This window comes from Convolutriloba macropyga, chromosome 8, assembly GCF_964194025.1.
Source record: "Convolutriloba macropyga chromosome 8, txConMacr16.3, whole genome shotgun sequence".
In the NCBI taxonomy this organism is placed as follows: domain Eukaryota; kingdom Metazoa; phylum Xenacoelomorpha; order Acoela; family Convolutidae; genus Convolutriloba; species Convolutriloba macropyga.
Genome location: NC_134475.1, coordinates 64742288 through 64766005, shown reverse-complemented (window position 1 = coordinate 64766005; position 23718 = coordinate 64742288). Strand labels below are relative to the sequence as shown.

Below are 23718 nucleotides of genomic sequence, written 5' to 3'. Positions count from 1 at the left end.
CGAGTGTTCCCGAAAATTTCGTGCTTCTAATGTATCTGTTCATATTTGTTGATTTTTTGAAATTATATTGATAAAAAAAGTTGTCCATTTCTCTTGAAAAATAATTTAAAATGGAAGAATGCTTAGTGAAAAGTTCATTTTTTAATGCCTTCGACACTTTTATCGCTCAATTTTTTCCTAAATTCGCTGTTTTTGTTCTTTAGGTAGCCGTAAATTGCTCACAGGTCTCATAGGCTTGTAATTGAGGACTTAATGAATGATGTTACCCGAAGCATTCAGTTTATTGCGAATAGTCTTAAAATTTATGATAAACATATTGAAATGTTTTTCAAACGTTTTAGTTTTTGTTGTTCTTTTCGTCAAATTGTAACTTCTATTCATCAATGAGAGGTCCCATCGAATTTCGTGTATTTCAAGAAATAACATATATATTGATATTATGTGCCACTGTTGTTTCGGCCAATTTTTGTGTTTCTTTTTCTCTTCTTTCAGAACAATCGCGTAATAACAGATCCCAATGGTTTTTAAATGTGGCCCAAGTAAACTTATTTAATCTTTCAGTATAAATCCTTCAACTGAAATAATAGAAATAACAATTGAAAATACATAATATTCAGATGATAGCTATTGATTTTAATGGTAGCAAAAGTTTGTGTTTTCGCAAACAGTTCGTAATTTTTTGAGTTTCTCTTTAGTTTGTTTCTGTGGCATAGTCTGACCAAAGACAGGTGCTTTTGGCTTTGTAGTGGCTTTTTAGTAATTTATCAAGGATTTTTTATTTAAAAACGAATGTTTTCTAAGATTTTTGAAATTTTTTGGTGTAAAAAATGTTGATTATTTTTTAAGTTTCGCCTCACTGTTCGTTCTTTTTGCCGGCTTAGTTACCTAGTCTCGTTAAGAAAACTTTGCATCTGCTGTATAGTTAGGAAAAGGTAAACTTGTGTAGTTAAAGTTTTATCTGACTGCTTTTTGTTACTAGGTGCTTTTAAATTTAGATATTCAGTTTTCACCGTGAAAATTTTGTTGGTGCTAATTTTTTTCTCTTAGTCTCTTCAATGTCAGATCACGTTGGTGCTGTAATGAAGCATGGCATTAGTAATTCAATTAGTAGATAGGTTGTGTAACGATTGTTTTAAACTCAAACATCTATTTTTGTTATCTCTTGTTTGTATTGTAAACTTATTTGGTCAATCAAGTTGTTAGTCATTGACAGAGGATAAACAGAATAAATCGATAGAAATTTTTTCAAGTGGATTTTTCAAAGTATTTGTGAGATTTTTGTTATATATTTCATGTGTTTTTTATTTAATTCTTTTCCACCTGTTTCTCTTAAATGTACAAAATATTGAAAAAATTCGGTTTCAATCAAGTTTTAAAATGCGTGTTGTTGGATACACAAATTTTAGATGGATACACAAATTTATTTTGATCATTAATTTTCTATCTCTTCCTCATTTGATGGACAATGAAGTCAAAAACGTGGTTGAGCGAGGTCATAATATTATGTGCGAACGCAATTTAACGGGGCTTCTTTGTTTAAAATAAAAAGTTACAAGGAGTTGCATGCTAAGTGGGCGTTTATTCGGAACATTTTAATGTAATTTTAATGTAAGAGAGCGACATTTTTAGTATATTAAGTTCGCAATTAAAATGCTGCAAATATTACTACGTCATAAACATCGCACAGATACATATGTGCACTTCCACTTTTATCTTTTCTGTTTGAGAGACTTCTGGATAGTAATAGGGGTAATTGAAATTACACGCTTTGTGCTCTTTTTGACAAAATGTTTGACGAAAACAGGTCAAAAATGCTTACAAAGCTTCCAAAAACTTTTCTGGCAATCTGTGGACCTTGGTTACCTAATGGTTGGGGAGGGTGATTTAAAGGGGAAAAAAGATGCGAGGGGAAGCTGTTCTCGAAATTTTTATGAGCAGCATGGTTTCAGAAAATAAGTGATTTAGAATTGATTTTTTGCATTTATTTTTTTCTGTCTTAGTTTTGCTCAGTTGAGTTAGTTTTCAAAAAATGACATAAGGCCATAGGCTCGTTTTGAGAGCTTTTAGCAATACTAACATTGCTACGTCTTGTTATAACTCGCGGTTCATAACATGGACACAACTGTCCATGCTTAGTTAAATTTGCAAATTATTATAATCCTGAGATTGTGATTGGTTGAAATTGAGGGAAAAAATCAGAAGGAATAACAGGAAAAAACATGGAAGACAAAGGTATCTCTCTTCATTATGTTTTAAAACACTTCAACTGATTTCCGCTATCTTATAAGTGGTGTTGTTTAGTTACAAAAACTAAAGTAAACATTATTGTTTACATCATTTGTTTCGTTTCCTCTCATTTCAAACAAACAAACAAACAAACAAACAAACAAACTTTCCAATTAACGCTTCCACAGTTTCTCTAATCATTTTCTCTCAAACGCTGCTTAGTGCAAAATTAGGTGATAACGATCGCTGGTTAATTTTTAAAAAAAAATAATTAGTTTAGCACGGCGTGCGGCGTCTTATACATCCTTTAGACTGAATTTTTCCTTCTTATTCGGTTCAGTTTGTTTCTTTTTGTCTAGTTTTCCGTTTATAGTCTGACGTTTACTTTTCCTTTTTCTCAGTTAAGTCAGAGTTAAAACCTACAAAAAACAAAGTAAGATTTTAAAATTTTTTTGATTTGTTTCTGTTAATTAATGTATAGAAGAATATTTTTCATACGAGTCAAATTCACATAACATTTAAAAGTTGCTAAATAATGAATTAAAAGCTAGCCGACTAATTAAAGATGTTTAGTTTTAGCTTATAAAAAGTACAGTTTCAATTTCCTGTCAAAAAATTGACAGACGTTTTAGGACACTAATTTGCTTTATATGTATAAGTTTGTAGTTAGTACTTATTCATATAAGAAGAGATCATGAGCTGGCGTTGACGTCGCCAACTTGACAAGCATAATCGCCCACAAATTTCTTAATCGCTAGGTAAGATTTTACGGGTCTTCATATCCCATCCCCACGAAATTATTTAACGCCCCATCATGGTATCTTTACCATATTTGGAGCTGTACGTTTTTGTACGCTATATGACCATTAAGCTGGGGGTGGGGGTATAACAGGAAAGACCCGATTTTATGCCGGGTTGCTAATGGTTTTTTCGAGTGAGCGTGAGGTGGGGGGGGGGGGGGTGTTTACGAAAGAGCTTAGACAATAAGCGTCACCGTTCAACTCAGTAAATTAAACATGAAGACGGTCAGACGATAATTTTTCAATACTATTTTCCTGTTTTTCGCGTCCGTATTTATCGTCATTTATTGTTTGTTTTGTTTTGCTGACTTCCTCCTGTTGCAAATATAGGAAAACAAACAAACAAATCACAATTAGTTTTTGTCTTATTGGCGCGTAATCGGTCTTTTCGCTTGATTGAACGCTGCTTGGTCAATTTTTAAGACCGCCCTTTCAATTTTGAGTCAATTTCTCGATTTGTTGATTTGTGTTTTCATGGTCAAAATCACACAGGATGTGAAATTTATTTATTAAAGTTCTCTGCAGGTGTTGTTGGTCGAGATTAAATTAGCCTTCCCAATTCCAGGATTATCTGGAAGCATAGCAGGTGTGACGTCATAGCAGCTAATCTAACGTCCCACCCCTTTCCTCCCACCCTTTCACGTGGCTTCCTTGTGAAAAGACTTCCTCGGGAAGTTATCAGAGAAGATTATTCCCTGTTTTATTGTTGTTATTTACTTGTTTGTGTGACAGTTTATTCACACTTTATTCGTTTCATCTCAATTGATCAAAATAATCGAAGGCGGAGATCTCAAATAAAAAAATGCAAACAGCACTTTTGGGCTCATAATTTTGCTTTTCAGTTTTTTGTTTTACTAACAAATCTGTTCAGGTTTTTCCTCAATATAGTCCTCACCGATCACATATTTATAGTCACCATTATGGTATATTTACAGTTACGGGAGGTCTGTATACGTTATATGCCCATTAAAGCTGAGGGGCGTGGGCTACAACTGGAAAGACTTTCAGTTTTTACCTGCATACTTTGATATACTTCTCCTTTTCTTTTTTTAAAAAAATTAGCCATCCATTTTTACATAAATTATTTTGATCATAGTTTTCAGACTGTGCAGCTGTACAATATTATGTCGGTTTTCACTTCCAAACAAGATTTCGCTGGCTGTAGACGCATAATTGGGGGAAACGATTTCGACATGATTGCATACATGTTTGAGGGTTTTTTAAAAAAATAAATGGAATTGTCGAGGAGCTTTGTAATCGAGAAGAGTTTTCTGATGCCTTTTTCAAAAAAGGAAAATGCAGTAGAAAACAAATCGGGGCAAATTTTTGATTTTTTACTTAAAATCGAAAACTTAACCTTTGATTGAGTAAACTGAATAACAACGTCAAACTATTAGAAAGTTGGAATACTGTTGATTTGTTTTTATTTTCGAGAACTATTTGTGGTTAAAAATTATTTCAAATTCAAAAATGTGTAGCAAACTAATTAGATTTAATCTTTTGTTACATTTGCTCTGTATTGCGATAGAAGTTTGTTAACTGTCCGAATCGCCCCACCTTTCAATAAATGAGCTCCTTCATACAAAAAATGAACAGATTTCATCAAACATGAACTGATTTCTCAACCGATTCCAAAATCAATTAAAAGATTGTGGTTAATTATGCACGACCAATTGTGTATTATTTTTTTGGAAAAAAAAATAATTTGGTTGGTTTCCAGCGCTTACTTATGACATCTTTGGCCCCAGTTAATTTACTAGCAAATATATAGCAACCTGTGAAATAATGATAAGTAAACACTTGTTCTTAAAAATAATTTCATAAAAAATACATATGAAACTTATTTTATGAGCAAAATAAAAATAGCTAATTTTGATTTTTTTTTTAATTTTTAATTTTTTGAACTTTAATTTGAAAACAATATTGCATGAAAAATAAGTGGATTTTTTGTAATGGACTCCTAAGGCAACATTTTCTTCGTTTGTTTAGCCCAACTGCTGTGTCTTTTTTCGAGATTCAAAAGCTTCTTGTAATGAGAACAGCCGAATAATTGTCGAAGATTTATGAAAATCTGATGATTACAGTAATGAAATATATAAATCAGTTACTGAATCACTTTGATTTGGTTGGACTTGTTTCCAGATCTACATATTGCAAGTCAATTGGATGTTTAACTTCAGGTGAGTTTGGGATTTTTAAATATATTAAATCGTTATAAAAATCGCAAATACTCGAGAGTAGAAACCAAATAATATATACCTTTCAATAGTTTTGGCAATTGCTCTTTCATTTTGTAAATTTATAATCTACAACCACCTGTTTGGGGTTACGATAAAAAATTCCCGGGTGTCTGAACTTGTCTGAGGTTACAATCAAACAGTAAAATGCAGGGAAAAAGCTGAGCCAATTACATAGAATTGTTATTTAATTTTTTGAAGCAAACATTTTTTTATACAAATTTAGCTTCACTCTAAATCTTTACTTATGTGCTAGCTTCAAAAGTGGTCTACTAAAAAGTTGCAAATTATAAAACTCTAAAAACATATCGCAATTTGTTACATTGGTTAGAAAATGCGTTTGTTTCTCAGTGGACTTGTATATGCCTTAAAAAATCTCTTACCAAATGGCGATGAACAACAATAATTACCTGATCTGTGCAATGAGATAAAAACAGTTGACAATAGAAGGAATATGAAGTCATTCAAAAAGCGGGTACTAACCTTGTCTTATTTTTTTTTTTGGGGGGGGGGGGGTCCACTCAATGCTTTTGATAGGTTTCCTTTGCACATGATTTTGAGATTTTGATGAATCTGTTACAAGATTTTTCTAGAAAAAATATATGATATTTATTTTCCCTTGTTGTAGTTTTTTTGTCCGTTTCCGCAACTTCTTAATGCCTCTTTCAAAATTTTTTACGCAACATTCCAGCGCGTTTTCAGGTAACAGACATTTTAAATACAAAAGCCATCCAGATACTGATTTTGTATAACCACAGCTGTTCTTGTCAGCAAGTTGAGTATCCCGAGGTGCATTTCGTTTAAGGAAAAGATACGTTTTGATTTAGGAAAGCAATTCTTGCGTTTCTTGTGTGTTTTTTTTGTGCATTTTCATTGGCCTGTTTTTCATTGTTCTCACGTCAAACGTATATCACTAGATCAGTTAAAAAAATGTTTTGAACTTGTACATTAAATTTTTTGCTGACTTTGGATTTTGTTGTTATATGATTATATAAAACCCAGTGATAAATGATTTTGAAAAGTCCAGAAAATTGGTTTTTTGATTTTTTTCCCGTATGAGCGAATTTGCCGTCTGTTTGAATTTGATATTTTTTAAGACAAATCCTTTTAGGACGAAGTCAAATATTCTATGTTGTGGAGACCGCTCGGTATAATGACAGGAAACAACGAATGAAGTTATCGAGGTCTAAAGTTTTATAAATATTCGACAGTTTTTATTCAAATTTTCAGTAATTTTTGCTAAAGTTTGGAACAATTTTGGTAATTTAATTTAAAATAATTTAAAGCTTTTAACGATAGAGTTGCATTGTTACCGTAAGAGATAGAGGAGTGTTGCTGAAATGTTTGATTGGGGTTTCTTTCTTAAATTTCGATAAATTTTCCAAAATTCCATCAAAAATTGCACAATTTTTAGTTTTTTTGGTCCATTATAGTTAAGGTTAACGAAAGTGGAGACCTAAAAACCGCTGACACAAACCTCTAGAAACTCCAAAAACGAGCTAGTTGAAACTTGGTGTCCTAGAAAAGTCTTCTGGAGTTAAAATATTGCCGTTTTTTGGCAAATTCAACTTCATGATTATACAAAATGCAATTTTTTTTAAAATATTGGAAGTATTTCCATTAACAAATTGTCTAATTCGCGAATAATCCAATATTCGGGCAGATTGTGGGGCGTGCGACAAAATTAGGGATAGGTTTGATATTCTCATGGATTCTTACAATCAATAATTTTTTAATTTTTGTTTTGGTGCTGCCTTTTTAAAAAATATTTTGTTTTCGTTTTTTAATCCTAATTACCGACAAAATTTCTAATTTGCGGCTCTTTTAATGACAACTATCATTTATGTAAACAGGAGGCCAAATGTAGAGATAGTTCGTTTTCAGAGAACTTAAGGGTTTTTAAGGCTTTGAGGAAGAGTTTTTAGTAAACTTCAACTGATTTATTGTGTTTTCTCTTCAATTTTTATTCTTTTTGCAGTCTCAATGCTCAGTCTATCCATTTAAAAATTAAAATAGCTTTTTATGAGGTGTAAATGAACCTTAAAAATACATTCGGCTGTTAGCTAAGGTCTCTTATGTCCTTGAATGTGTTTCTTTTAAGGAAATTTCAGTGGTTTTTTGAACTTTTAATTTTTTAAATTTTTTTATGTCAACTGTCATCTTATTCTCAGTAAATACAGGTTACACTTCCTTTCTTATTTGATACAAGTTAATCGTTGTGGCAAATTTTTAAAAATCGGCTTCTAGGTTTTGGTAATACGAGTTTTCTTACCAAATTTTGTGGTTTTTTGCATAATTGCCCATTTTTGCTGTAGTTTTTGTTTCATTTGTATATTATCACAATACTTAACAATTGGACTGAAAACACTGTAACAGTTTTGTAACCAAATATCTTTTTTATTTTCTTAACATATGAATTTATGCGTTTTCTTTCAGAACTTGGCAGAGATTTATTTGTTTGCCCCGTATTTGTTGTTAACTTTTGTCGTCGTATGCCAAATATTTGGAAATTAAAGTTCTCTTTGGCCAATGGTAGAGACACAAATTAACTTAATAGCTGATATCGGTCTTTAGCTAATGATTTTATAGACTTTCGAATTAAGTTTTTACAAAATTAAGTAAAACATTTTGTCTTGAATTGCGTTTTTAGTATTTTGTTGAATTAAACAATTTTTTGTCTGTTGGTTGAACGCTTTGACTGATGTTTTCAGGGCTTAGAAAATTTTTTTCAGATTTTTCTATGTTTAGATATTTTTGAATATTTGTGGTTCTTTTTGCTGTCATTTTGAAATAGTCGTTTTATCACAATAATGCGTGGTCCTCTGGTTATTCGAAAAAACGACCCTGATTAATCAAATGTTTTAGGCGAACAGCTTTAATGTTCAATTGACTGCGACATCATTTTAGTGCAAGATTTTTTGTGCACATTTCTTCGTGCAATTTTTATGTGTGCCTTTAGTCGTTCTTTTTGTAGTCGTATGACATATCCTAGATAGTGAAAAGACTCCATCGCGCTCTATGGATGTATAAAAAATCTCTCAATGATTTCAGTTGATGCACAATGTTGCTAATCAGTTTGACATTAGAAGCAAAAAAGCAATATTTTTAAAAAAAATAAATAATTTATATTTGTAATTATTTGATTTTTATCGCCTTTTTTTTCTGTTATTCATATTATGGTAGTTACAGGTCTCATCAACCCTCTTAGGTAGATTGTTTTATTCATTTAGTAGTTTGCTGACCGATATGTTTTTATGTTAATTTTTTAATCTCTTCCTCATTTTGTAGACAATTAAGTGAAAAATGTAGATGAGCGGGATCGGAACTCTTTGTGAGAACGCACATTACCGAGCCTCCTTGTTTTTAGTTAAATCTTTCTCGAAATTTTCTTGCAATTTTGTACTTACGCTTTGACTTAACTCCTAAGTTCGTTCAACGTGAAGTTCATTCCTCAGGAAAATTTATATTTTTCAGGAACGCAGTCTTTCATGATTGGTTGACGACTTTTACAATGAAGCAATAAACAACAACAACTTACTGATTCGCCCACTGAGATAAGAATAATTATAAGTAGATAAACTATGAACTTATTTCAAATAGGCAAAATCGGAGATTCGATTAACTCCGATTCAAAAAGAGGAATCATTTTCAGAATGAGAATTTTTCTTTGACCCACCCATATCAAGGTGAGTTTAAAAAAACCTGTCGAAACAACATTTTTGAGTGGGAGACCTAAAATTGTTTCCGCGATGCATCTCTTCGAAGTTTGCTTTGCACATAAATTTAAATGTTTTTCTACCCAGGTTTTCTCTGATATGATTTGTAAAATGTTTTTGTAAACTGTTTTTTTTGTTAGAAGTTTTGGTCGGTTTCTACAAATTTTTTATTGCACTTTAAAAAACGCTGATTTCCGCTGAATAGTTAGAACGAACTTAATTCTTAATTTCGATGAAGATTGTACATCTATAAAATAATAGTTAGTGTAAATCTGAAAAAAAAATGTCCACATTTTGTTGCAAAATGATCATTAGAACCTATATTAAGTTTCGGGTTTTTCGCGTTATAGTCGGGTTTTTCCCATTTTAGCCCCCCCCCAAGGAATTATAGCCCCCATTGTAGTATATCTTGATTATTGGCTATAGGTTATATGACCACTAAGCTGTTATGGGGTATCTATGATGGGAAAGACCCGAAGTTTCTAATGGCCATATTGCAAAAGAAATTTACGGACATATTTTTTTGTGAGATTTGGAGCATTTCTTCTGGTACATTTGCCAACGAACAACTGTTGCAGTCACACAAGTGACTCTTAACAGGAAACGTGAAAACAAAAGAATCATTCGTGACAATTACTGTTACAAAACAATAGCATTTTTGCGTGAAGTGGTTTGCGGGTTATTGTGAGGAAAATTTGCTAATTTCAGACACATTTTAGAGAATTTTAGACTCCCCATCTATTGTCTCACATTATATCTTTCTCTTTTTAATTCTGCCTTTGCCGTATGTGTGTGCGTGTGTTCGAGTGTTGTGTGTTTTTGTGTGTGTGTGTGTGTGCGTGTGTGTGTGTGTGTGTGTGTGTGTGTGTGTGTGTGTGTGTGTGTGAGTGTGTGTGTGTGTGTGTGTGTTTTTGTGTGTGTGTGTGTGCGCGCGCGCGCGCGCGCGCGTGTGTGTGTGTGTGTGTGTGTGTGTGTGTGTGTGTGTGTGTTCGTGTGCATGTGTGTGAGAGCGTGCGTGCGTGTGTGCGCGCTTGGAAAGGAAAGAGGGGGAGGTGGGGGGGGGGGGGGGGTAGGTTGAACCAGGAACCAATTAAAACAGATAGATGGCCCCAAAGGCAACGTTATGGAGCTAAGAGGTCGTAGGCACTTTACCTCCGAATGAATAGAGTTAAAAAAAATACGCACGAGGCAATATAATGAATTCATGAATAGCAGATAGGTGCCACTTATCCCCCCACATTTGAGTTATGTCTATTTGAATTAGGAATTATTCCTGCTCTCTACATTTGGAATTCTGTTCACAAATTCCTTGTTTGCTTTGTGAGTGTTGTTCACAATTTGAGTGACAGCTTGCCCCCTTTTCCCATTGTTATCCCCGACAGTCTTTTATATCCACATATCCCTATTGTCAAACAGTTCAATGTTGATCTGTCTTGCAACTGAAATTTTACTAAGTGATTGTTTCGTCGGCATCCACATTCTTTGATGCTCATAGCTTATTTCAAACTCGAAATCTTTTAAAGCAATATTTTTAATCCTTTCTCTTATCAATTGAAAATTTATAGTGGCTGCTATGTCCATTAATTTTGAACCGACAGTAGCTTTAATATTAATTACTATCTATTAAACAAAACTTGAACTTTTCGAATTGATCGATATCTAGCCGAATTTTAAAAAGGATTTCTGATTGGTCACCTTTATCAAATCATATCAGGTTGATTATCTTAAAAGGTTTGAATTTCAGTTAATTATTATTTTGTCAAGATTAAACATTAGAAATCCAGAGCATGTAATTCTTTCTTTCTTGAGAAGACGTAGTGATCAGAATTGACTTAAATTTCTTCCAAACACCTTACTGTGGAAGGAAGTTTTTTTATTTTTTAACGGTTTCCTACGTTAAGTTTCAAAGAATTGTTTTTCTGTTAACTTTTTAATGTTTGCTTTGACCACAACTAAAACTATTTGTCAAATAAGGAGATTTGGCGAAAAATTTTCTGAAAACAGCTCTACATGCTATGTGAGAAAAGCTCGACAGTTTCGTTGAAACCATGTTTCAGCGATTGATTTCTTTTTGTCAGTTTTCACCTGAATAATCTCTCAGCTTCACCAGTTCACTAGTTTCGGTTTTCTTAGACATGATAACAGACGTCAAAGAAAAAACGTTTGCCCGCCTCTTTGAGCAAGTAATTAGCCTCAAACATTTTTGCTCAATTTTTGCTCATAAATACTTTACTTGAAAAGACTTCACTATACCTCTGCACCGTGTTAAGGGTAATTGGCTAACTGTTTTCCTAATCCTATTAGTCTTTAGCGGAAATTTCTGAACTTACTCGCAAATTAGGTTTTAATACATTCCGGTCTAATTGACGATGTCATAGTTTTCAGCAGCTGCAACCAAGGACGGCAGTGACGCGTTAAAATGCATGATTAGATGTTTGGTCAAATGTGAAAAATTTTTGTCACTGCTGTCAACGGTCGCCCAAAAACAGACATCGCGAAAAATTGTGACGGATGTTTGCAAACTTGAAACAAATTTTAACTGAGTTTGCTTTCTGCCACAAATAACACACACAGCTTAAAACTAAAACCTCGAAGTATTTGCTTGAATAAGGCGACAGATTTCAGCAAATTTAATTGATCGATAGCGCCTTCGGTATGTTGTAGCGTACGATAAAGAAACAGTTGATCTGTTGATAATTTTTTAAGAAGCGAGGTGGTTTATTCTGGTCCCCATTCCGCCTCATTTGGTTTGCATTTCCGTTTATCAGTATTTGTTAAGATTAAACCTTAGGAATCCACAGCAAGTAATTCGTTCGTTCTCAAGTGGACGTGGCGTAGTCTTCCACCATTTTTTTTTCAGACACTCATTGATTTTTTGAAAGAATTGATCAAGGCACACAATTTGATCTGAATTGACTCAAAATTTTTCCAAAATCCTCATTGTGGATGATAGTTTTACATTTTGTTGTGGTTTTCTATTTTAATTTTCGAATAATAGTTTTTCTGTCAACTTTTTATGTTTACTTTGCCCACAAGTAAGACTATTTACCAAATAAGGAAATTTGTCGAAAATATTTCTGAAGACAGCTGCGCATGCTATGTGACAAATGCTTGACAGTTTCGCTGAATCCATGTTTTAGCGATTGACTTCCTTTTGTCAATTTTATCTTGAAATCTCTCTCATCTTCACCACTCTTATCCGGTTCTGGACGTGATACCCGACGTCAATGAAGTAGCGTTTGCCCGCCCCTTTGATCAAATAATTAGCCTCAAACACTTTTGCTCAATTTTTGTTCATAAATAATTTGTTTGAAAAGACTTCATTATATTTCTGCACCCTGTTAAGGTTAATTGGCTAACTGTTTTCCTAATCCTATTTGTCTTCAACTGAAATTTCTCAATTTAATCACGAATTAGGTTTTAATTCTTTCCGGTCGAAATGACGATATCATAGTTTTCGGTAGCTGCCAACAAGGACGGCAGTGACGCGTTAAAATGCATGATTAGACGTTTGGTCAAATGTGACAAAGTTTCGTCACTGCTGTCAACGGTTGCCCAAAAAAAGGCTACAGGCTTCAGTAATCTTAATTGATCGATAGCGCCTTCGGTTTGTTGTAGCGTACGATAAAGAAACAGTTGATCTGTTGATAAATTTTTAAGATGCGAGGTGGTTTATTCTGGTCCCCATTCCGCCTGATTTGGTTTGCATTTCAGTTTATCAGTATTTGTTAAGATTAAACCTTAGGAATCCACAGCAAGTAATTTGTTCTTTCTCAAGTTGACGTGGCGTAGTCTTCCATCATATTTTTTTCAGACACTCATTGATTTTTGAAAGAATTGATCAAGGCACACAATTTGATCTGAATTGACTCAAAATTTTTCCAAAATCCTCATTGTGGATGATAGTTTTACATTTTGTTGTGGTTTTCTATTTTAATTTTCGAATAATAGTTTTTCTGTCAACTTTTTATGTTTACTTTGCCCACAAGTAAGACTATTTACCAAATAAGGAAATTTGTCGAAAATATTTCTGAAGACAGCTGCGCATGCTATGTGACAAATGCTTGACAGTTTCGCTGAATCCATGTTTTAGCGATTGACTTCCTTTTGTCAATTTTATCTTGAAATCTCTCTCATCTTCACCACTCTTATCCGGTTCTGGACGTGATACCCGACGTCAATGAAGTAGCGTTTGCCCGCCCCTTTGATCAAATAATTAGCCTCAAACACTTTTGCTCAATTTTTGTTCATAAATAATTTGTTTGAAAAGACTTCATTATATTTCTGCACCCTGTTAAGGTTAATTGGCTAACTGTTTTCCTAATCCTATTTGTCTTCAACTGAAATTTCTCAATTTAATCACGAATTAGGTTTTAATTCTTTCCGGTCGAAATGACGATATCATAGTTTTCGGTAGCTGCCAACAAGGACGGCAGTGACGCGTTAAAATGCATGATTAGACGTTTGTCAAATGTGACAAAGTTTCGTCACTGCTGTCAACGGTTGCCCAAAAAAAGGCTACAGGCTTCAGTAATCTTAATTGATCGATAGCGCCTTCGGTTTGTTGTAGCGTACGATAAAGAAACAGTTGATCTGTTGATAAATTTTTAAGATGCGAGGTGGTTTATTCTGGTCCCCATTCCGCCTGATTTGGTTTGCATTTCAGTTTATCAGTATTTGTTAAGATTAAACCTTAGGAATCCACAGCAAGTAATTTGTTCTTTCTCAAGTTGACGTGGCGTAGTCTTCCATCATATTTTTTTCAGACACTCATTGATTTTTGAAAGAATTGATCAAGGCACACAATTTGATCTGAATTGACTCAAAATTTTTCCAAAATCCTCATTGTGGATGATAGTTTTACATTTTGTTGTGGTTTTCTACTTTAATTTTCAAATAATAATTTTTCTGTCAACTTTTTATGTTTACTTTGCCCACAACTAAGACTATTTGCCAAATATGGAATTTTGTCGAAAATATTTCTGAAGATAGCTGCGCATGCCATGTAACAAATGCTTGACAATTTCGTTGAATCCATGTTTCAGCGATTGACTTCTTTTAGTCAATTTTAACTTAAATTCACTCTCATCTTCACAGCTTTTATCCGGTTTTCCTGGACGTGATACCCGACGTCAATAAAGTAGCGTTTGCCCGCCTCTTTGATCAAATAATTAGCCTCAAACATTTTTGCTCAATTTTTGTTCATAAATACTTTGCTTGAAAAGACTTCATTATATTTCTGCAACGTTTTAAGGTTAATTGGCTAACTGTTTTCCTAATCCTATTTGTCTTCAACTGCAATTTCTCAATTTAATCACGAATTACGTTTTAATTCTTTCCGGTCGAAATGACGATATCATAGTTTTCGGTAGCTGCAAACAAGGACGGCAGTGACGCGTTAAAATGCATGATTAGACGTTTGGTCAATGTGACAAAGTTTCGTCACTGCTGTCAACGATCGCCCAAAATAAGCCTACAGGCTTCAGTAATCTTAATTGATCAATAGCGCTTTCGGTATGTTGTAGCGTACTATAAAGAAACAGTTGATCTGTTGATAATTTTTTTAAGAAGCGAGGTGGTTTATTCTGGTCCCCGTTCCGCCTGATTTGGTTTGCATTTCAGTTTATCAGTATTTGTTAAGATTAAACCTTAGGAATCCACAGCAAGTAATTTGTTCTTTCTCAAGTGGACGTGGCGTAGTCTTCCATCATATTTTTTTCAGACACTCATTGATTTTTTGAAAAAATTGATCAAGGCACACAATTTGATCTGCATTGACTCAATTTTTTTCCAAAATCCTGATTGTGGATGATAGTTTCACATTTTGTTGTGGTTTTCTACTTTAAATTTCAAATAATAATTTTTCTGTCAACTTTTTATGTTTACTTTGCCCACAACTAAGACTATTTGCCAAATATGGAATTTTGTCGAAAATATTTCTGAAGATAGCTGCGCATGCTATGTAACAAATGCTTGACAGTTTCGTTGAGTCCATGTTTCAGCGATTGACTTCTTTTTGTCAATTTTAACATAAATTCACTCTCATCTTCACAGCTTTTATCCGGTTCTCCTGGACATGATACCCGACGTCAAAGAAGTAGCGTTCGCCCACATCTTTGAGCAAGTAATTAGCCTCCAAATTTTTTCTCATTTCTTACTCTTTATTACTTGATTTGAAAAGACTTCAATATACTTTGGGATAGTGATAGGTGTAATTGGCTACTTTTTTGTTATCGTAGTAGCCTTGGACGGAAAATAATGCATTTAATCACCAATTATGTTTTAATTTATTCCGATCTCGTTGACAAAACGACGTTTTTTATTTACTGCCACCATGCCACCATGTGCGGCTCTGACGCCATTAAAGTGTGACGAGACGTGTCGTCAAGTGTGAAAAAAATTTTTATGGCCGTCAACGCTCGCCCAAAAATAGGCGTCGTGAGAAAATGATTACAGGTGTTTGCAAACTTGAAATAACTTTAACTGATTCTGCTTACTGCCACGAACAGCACACAAACACTTAACCCAAATCTCGACGCATTGTCTTGAATAAGAGTAACAAACTTGTGTAAATTTAATCGATAGATAGATCTTTTGCTATGTTTTAGCATACGATAAAGAAATAGCTGTTCTATTCACAATTATTTCAAAAAAGCGAGGAGGGTTCCTCTTGTCCACAATCCGCCTCCATTGGGTTTACATTTCAGTTTATCATTGTTTTGTTAATATTAAAACTTAGGAATCCAGTGGAAATAATTCTTTTTTTTTCTCGAGAAGGAGTGTCTTTAATCCACCATAATTTTTTTCTGAACCACCATAATTTTTTGGCTCCACCATAATTTTTTTTCTGAAATTCATTGATCGTTTGAAAGAATTGATCAAGGCACATCATTTGATCAGAATCGACTCAAATTTTTCCCAAACACCTTACTGCGGAAGTTTTACTTTTTGTGGTTGGTTAATTTATTCATCTATGTTAATTTTCAAGTAATCGTTTTTCAGTCAACTTTTTAATGTGTACTTTGACCACAACTAAAACACTTTGCCAAATAAGGAATTTTTGCAAAGTTTTTTCTAAAAAAGGCTGTAGATTTTTTTGACAGTTTTGTTCAATCCATGTTTCAGAGACTGACGTTTTTGTCATATGCATGTAAATAATGTCTCAGCTTTACCAGTTTTACCAGTTTCAGATTTCTTAGACGTGATAGCAGACGTCAAAAAATAGTGTTTGCCTGCATCTTTGATTAACCTCAAACCCAACTGCGCATTTTTTCTGCACAAATAATTTGAAAAGGCTTCCCTATGAGTATGAACTGTGTTAAGGGTAAATGGCTATTGGTTTTTGTAGTCGTTTTTGTCTTGGACGTAAATCTCTGAATTTCATCACTAATTAGGTTTTAATTAATTCCGGTCTAATTGACAATATCACACTTGTTAGCTACTGCAACCAAGGACAGCTGTGAAGCGTTAAGAAGTGTGACGAGACGTGTGGTCAAGTGTGACAAAGTCTTGTGACTGTCGTCAACGCTCGCTCAAAAACAGGCATCGTGAAAAATGATGACGGATATTTGCATACTTGAAACAATTTTTAACTATTTCTGCTTTTTGCCACAAACAACACACAAACTTAAAACCCAAATCACGAACCATTGTCTTTAATAAAAGTGACAGACTTGAGTAAATTTACTCGATAAATAGCGCTTCCGCTATGTTTTGGCATCCGATAAGTAAGTAGCTAATTTATTGATATTTTTTATTTAAAAAACTATGTGGGTTTTTCTGGTCCATAATCCGCCCCATTTTAAGTGAAATCTAGAAAAACAGGGACGTTATGGTATCTTTGAAACAAGAGGTGATACAATGTAATCAAATTTAATCTCTTTTCAAAACTGAGATCAAACGTTTTTTTTCACCGACTATTGTTTCAACAAAACTGCTTCAAACAATTATAAGCTGTTACTTTGCAAATAAAGATTAATATGCTGATCCTAATATGTATTTTTAGAAAAATGAAAAATTGCACTGTGTGTGAAATAATCCATTCAACGTGACTTAACAGTGTTTAATCTATTCAAACCTTTTAACTGTTAGAAAATGCGGCATACGTAATAAATTAAACAGCTGTACGCTTTTCATGTTTTTAAATACCTTGATCACTTTTTTCTGATAGCTCAAAGCGTTTAATACCGCCGATTGTAATCAACATTACTGCCGAAAAGCTTTCATTTTACAGAATTTAATTCATGCTAGATGTTTAAAAAATTTATATTTTGTGCAATCAATATATTGTAACATATTATGCATATAAGCTTTTTCTTATTAAACTTTTATATTATTTGAACTAACTACAATAAAAGACATCAATACAAGCTCGATTCTGAGGTCAACGGTATGCAGTTTTATTTGGTCATATTTGCTCATAATTCTTTGATAGAATTCATTGACCATTTTCACCATTTTAGACTAAACAAGCTTAATCTTGATTCCGAAATTTGTATCTCTCTAATGCCACATTATAAATAAGCTAATCTGATTTTTTCGGAAATAAATGAATTATGAACCAGTTTGCATGTATTAAATGAATACCTTTAGCCCACTATAACAATTACGCCTCCCATACTCACACCTGTGTAAAATTATATGCTTTTCAATGATATGATATTTTAACCTTCCAGCAGACTCATACAACTCTTAGCCGATTTACAAAACTGCAAGTGCAAAAAATTGTGCAAATTGTAATTTTTTTTGCAATATTCGGTCAGATAATCTTATAGGAAACGCTGACGGTAATTTGTCTTAAATCATCATTTAAATTTGGCACATTTCGTTTACACACCAAAATTTAACGAGTGTCAAATTTTACAAAGAAGTTGGTAACTTTCTTTGAGAAAGTTGAGAGATATGTTTCCTCAATAACGGCGACTGAATATAATCAAAGTTCTCACAAAATATACCCGAACACTACTAGAACCATAGTACAATCATTTTATGAAAGCGAATTTTAACAATCTAACGAAACGAAAGAAAGCTGATCAGATAAAAAAAGAACTAATTGTCACTAAACTTCCCATGAAAAAATGATGAAAATAAAAAAGCTTACGGTTTAGATTCTTCTATTTGAAGCATAAGTTTGGGCCTGAATTTTAAAAAATAACTGCTTTCATAAATAATAAAAATTTGTGGCAGTTGCTAATTATTGCTTTGCAAATGAAGCGCAGAGCTTTTTTTCTGAATTCTAGAGATAATTTGTACTAAATTCGTTTTGATTTTTTGGCAAATTTTTGGCTCTTCCTCAAATCAGAGATTTTATCAAAATATGAAATCGACTATTAGTTTTTTCAATGCTTCCCCAAGTTATTGTTCATTTTCAAACATCAAAAAAATAAAATACTTCAACAGCATACGAAGCTGTTTTTTTGTCCGAAAAAGTGTCAGTTGAAATGCGCTGTAGGATTATTTTCCATTCTGTTTTCGATCAAATATTGTAAACCTCTTTTGGAACAAAGCGCATCAAAACAATTTACTGATATGTGGACGAAAAGCATTCATGCAATAGTCTGAGATTTGATTCAATAGGCCTGTAAAAAATTTCAAAATAGTCCAATTCTATTTTTGGTTAAACGTATTTTAGCTCAATTGGCATTCAAAAATGGTGAATTATATTCTCTTGAGAATTTTTTTTTCGACGCATGCGTCTAAGGTTTAAATTATTGCAATGATTGTACTTTTCATTGGTTTAAAGGGAAAAGCTCAAACAATGTGGTGCAAAATGAACACTAAAAATTATCAGTGGATCCAAATTATTTCCCATATGGTTCAATTTTATTTCGCTTTGATCCTAATTTTAATAATTTTTTTGGCTATTTCAGCAATCCCTAATTAATTCCTTTACTGTTAAAATTGTAGTGACAAAAAGAGGCATCAAAAAATTTCATACGAAAATAAGTTAAATACTCGTTGAAACACTACGATACAAACTTGTGATGACTGGTAACCGAAATTGCCAATTTTTTAGAATAGTTGTAAAATTACTTTCATAATCTCAAGTTTGAAGCTCATGATCCGTAACAATTTGCTTCAAAACAGCGAAAGATGTGAGAAACCTTCGTAGCTTACAGTTATCATGATTTGTTTTTCTCAAAATTTTCTGATTCTGATGTGCAATAGTTATTTGAACTCATATAATTTACCATTAAACTGCAGATTTTTATAATAGTTTTTTAAATTGTTCAGTAGCATATTCTTGACCTTTTATGCTATTTTAGTATACTTAAATCACATGACCGAATGCTGATTTTCATTCACAAGTTTTCTTTTTTTAGGCATTCTATCACAAAACGAACACTATTAATCAAAAATGAAGAAGAACTGGAATTTGTGCAGAAAAGGTTAAATGATCTATAGTCGAAGAAAGTGGAATCCTTTCTTTAACGAAATCGCTTCACCTCTTAAAAAACACAGCATTCGTGTTTTTGCTGGCTTCCGGACTGAATACTAAGGAAAAAGCTTAAGTGAACCAAATATTTTTTATTTAGGCCATTTTTCCCCAAAATTAGAGACTTTTTTCTGATTTTTTCGACAAGTTAATTGGAGTAGTAAAAACTCCCACAGCACAAGCAATATAATCTCTGCGTGTAGATTTTGGAGAAAACTGCTCTAATTGCAATCAGTAAAAAAATTAATCGAGTAATATTAAGGGAGCGCTGGTAATTGAAATCTAAGAAGAAATATATGGTAAAATAATTGCAGAGATCAATAGATTTGAAAATTCTTTTAACGATTAAACAATTGAGTGTGCTTGCACTCGCATCTTTGACAAGGATTCAAGTTGATTTCTGTTGGGTAGTTTTTATATGTTTTTCCTTCGTTTTTTATATTGTGTAGTAAGTTTTTTATCTATAGTTTGTACTAGCAATTGACTAAAAACAACCTTTCAATCATCTTCAGGCACTTGTGTTCGTGTTTAAATTTGCAGCTTCGCTTATGATAATTAGTTTTACGATCAGGTTTTTTGTTGTTTCCAGCGATCATGTGTTTTTTGTTGCTCATTCTCTAACCAAGAAAACTTAATAATGTCCTTTTATGAGCAGAATGAAATCTTTTTTGAATCTAGCATGATCAGAGAGAATTGAATTAACAAAATTCCCCAACATTTCTGCAGTGCCTACCTGCAAAAATCCTTTTGAAGAACTTTGCATATTTTTATGGGCAAAATAAGCTTCAATTTAAAATAAACGTCAATTGAACTGTGATCTTGGTTTGACAGTTTCATTTATGATGTTGGTATGAAATCATATAAGATTTTGATATGAAATTTTCATATATGATCTTGGTGTGAAGTCAAATATGATTTTAGTATGAAAATTTCTTGTGTGATCTTGGTTTGAGATCATATTAGTCTTGGTATGACAATCTTGTATATGATTTTGGTTTGAAATCATATATGATACTGCTATGACATTTTTTTTATATTATCTTGATATTAAATCATGTATGATCTTGGAAATGAAATCTAACTGATCAAAAGAAATTATCTCTGCGATTAGATTTTTTGAAAACACTACAGAATTTGCAATCACCTGAAAGGGTGATTTAGTCATGCGAAGGAAGGGTAGTAAATGCAATCTGAGAAAAGTTTCATAGCAGCGTTTGCAGAGTGCGTTAAATCTTTAAATTTGGTTTTAAGATTGAGCAGTTTAATAATGAATGCGCATGCATTTTGATATATAACCATGAATCAAAGTAAATTGTGATCGGGAATAGGGACTTGCCCATATAATACCATTCCGATTTTCTTTTTTAATGGGTAACGAAATTTTTATCTATAATTTTTAACAGCAATTGACTATAAAATCCTATTCAATCGTCTTCATGCATGTGTTTTTATTTATATTTGTGGCTCTACTGCATGTTGATGAGTTCTACGTCTAAGGTTTTTGATTTTCCGAATTGATCACTGTTTAACCAAGAAATCATTTTTGTCCTCCTATGATCGTAAAGAATTCATTTATGAACCTCGCGTTATCAACAAGAATGCAGAAAGCAAAATTCCTTAAATTTTGTGCAAGGCCGAACTGCAAAAGCACCCCTTGAAGCGCTTTACAAAAATTTGTTATCAGAATAAGCTTACGTTTTGACACCAGATTGAAATATTTGTGCAAATAAAGTTGCACGGAAAGTTTGCCAAGAAATATTGCTCGTTAACAGTAGAACTTTCTGAGTATAGCTATGAAAACTAATTTTTGTTCGATCTAAAAATTAAAATAAATGGACTATATACACAGGGCAGAATCCAAAAGATTCCTGACTAAATTAAACATCTTTTTACGAATTGACCAGGCTTTAGTGTCGAAGCAGTTCGAAATGCGTGAAATTTATAAACAGTTTTGAGTCTCAATTATCGGCGTAGTTGTTTCATTGTTGTCTGATATTTGAGGCGTTCGAACTTCATATGCTCGCATCGTATGTACGCTTGCTATAGTCCTCCTTAATTCCAGATTTTGGTTTTAAAAAATTGAATTTTTCAGTGCAAGACTCCCTGGCTACGGAACGATGACCTGTAGGAATTTTTTCCAAGTATATAAGAAGAATAATTAAACCTATTTTGCAAAATCACGTCAGATTTTTAGTAGTCAGCTTAATATACTGAAAAAAGGCAGCATTTTTGACTTTCAAGTATCGCAATAGAGACATCCCTCCCTCTCTTTCACGGCTCTTGCAAAAATAAAGTGTTGACTGAAGAGCTGAAAACGCTGAAATATAAATGCACACAGTTATACTAGACATTTTTAAAACAGTTTTAATAAAAAATTTTTCTATGACAGCAATGAATTCACACTATCTGACACTCTACTACCCTATAATCGAAATTGACAGGCAAACATTTAGTACACAGATGTGAATGAAATTGCTATGACTGTCAGAGTAAATTTTCACTATTTTCACTAACTGGTTATACTGAATATGTATAACTTTATCCATTTATTTTGAACTTAATCTTGCATTTTACGAGCTTTTATGAATGGTAACTAAGTACAAAGCGACAACTTCAAAAGCAGTCGTCTGGTAAAGCAGTCTTAGCAATTTAAATTTTAGGGTTGAGTTTAATTGCAAAATTGTTGTTAAAATTTAGAATAGGTTTTTATAATTGATAGCTGTCTTTTTATTACTGAAACTCGGTTTTCAATAAATCAACTCTTACCTTTTTCCTAATCCATCGCTTATTAATATTTTGAAGTTGTAATTTTCATCAAATTTTAAAAAATAGCGTTCTTTTTCAAAAAAGATAACATAATTCGTTTAGTAGCATTCTTTTGATTATTATCGGGACTGATCAATTTATATATCAGAACTAGTTTTAATGCAATTTTTTATTACTTTTATTTAGACTTGAGTTAATTTCTTTCCCGAAAATAGTGTTCTTTCCCGAAAATAGTTTTTTTTTTCAAAAAAAAAGAACTAAACTAGTTTAGCATTCCTTTCATTACTATCCGGACTGAACAAGTTATCTATTAGAGCCAGTTTTATTGCAATATTTTAGTACTTTTATTTGGACTTGAGATAATTTCTCTCTCGTTTCAGGAACCTTTCAACTTTGCAAGTGGGAAGAAGCAATCAAAGCTAAACAAACTGTGTGTAACACCTAAACACAGCCGGGAGACTTGAGATTAAACAATCGAAGCCGTTTGTCAATTGAGCTTTTATTCGTTTCAGGGAGTTTATAAACTAGTTCGCCCATTTATACATTTCAATCAGTCTAAATTAATAGCAGCAACTTTCTTTTATGTTATCCTGTTTTATAGTCTGACGTTTGTCTGTGATACGTTACTGTATAATCCTGGTACAAAATGAGACAGAAAAATATTCCCAAGAAATTGAAAAAACTTCACAAATACTATTTTTTAATTGAGATCCATTCAACATGTCATTCGTCATTGAAAAATTGAAAAGTAAACAGAAAATACAAATTCCTTTTGTTAATTGCAAGTTATTTATTGATCGAAGCTACACTTATTTTGATTTAAAAACCCAAAGTTGCAAGCTTAGTTTTAATTAGCAAAAATTATCACCCATTATTATCAGTTATTTTGTCACTTATTCGAAAAATATAAAGTTCCTCTTTATGGGCGCCGTAGGTTATCACAGCCCGTTTTTGTACCAGTTGTTATCACTTTTAAGTTTATCACCCGTTAGTTTAGCTTTAACTATCTCTGATTACCCTTTAACCCGTAATTCCCCCAACTTACATTTGATTAAACGAAGTACACCAGCTTTAAATCAGAATTCCAATTCTTCGCAAAATTCAGGCATGTTAACTTTATCACCAGAATCCAAAAATATAGGATACGATTTGACCACGGTGGGGATCGAACCGGAGACGTGGGATGCTGGACATAATGGGAGTAACCTAGTGTACAGTGTTTGTTTGGGTCTCGTGTTGTTTGTCATATCTCTGGTCACTCTGGCTGGCAATGTGATCACAATTTTGGCTGTGAAAACAGTTCACTCTTTAAGAGTGAGCAAAACAAACTACCTCATAGTTTCGCTGGCTTGTGCTGATCTTATGGTTAGTACAGAGCATTTCTTTCTGCCATTAATTGTACAAAAAATTTCTTTCTGCAATTAATTGTACATAAAAGTTTCTTTCTGCCATTAATTGTACATAAAAGTTTCTTCCTGCCATTAATTGTACATAAAAGTTTCTTCCTGCCATTAATTGTACATAAAAGTTTCTTTCTG

At 32.9% G+C, this 23718-nt stretch overlaps 1 protein-coding gene across 8 annotated transcripts in view; it reads left to right on the top strand.

Moving 5' to 3' along the window:
* Positions 1 to 23718, top strand: part of LOC142344923 (dopamine receptor 4-like) — a 108395-nt gene that overhangs the window by 53189 nt on the left and 31488 nt on the right. For 2 of the 8 annotated variants that reach the window (XM_075396999.1, XM_075397004.1), the window contains one exon: positions 22561 to 23545. In XM_075396999.1, coding sequence (XP_075253114.1) covers positions 23102 to 23545 — 444 coding nt within the window. In that variant the 5' untranslated portion in view covers positions 22561 to 23101. Of the gene's footprint in view, positions 1 to 2273; positions 2460 to 2484; positions 2660 to 3939; positions 3971 to 5120; positions 5207 to 10191; positions 10711 to 16887; positions 17369 to 22560; positions 23546 to 23718 lie in introns of those variants that run through there. The other 6 variants (XM_075397001.1, XM_075397003.1, XM_075396997.1 and 3 more) reach the window with 6 other exon arrangements.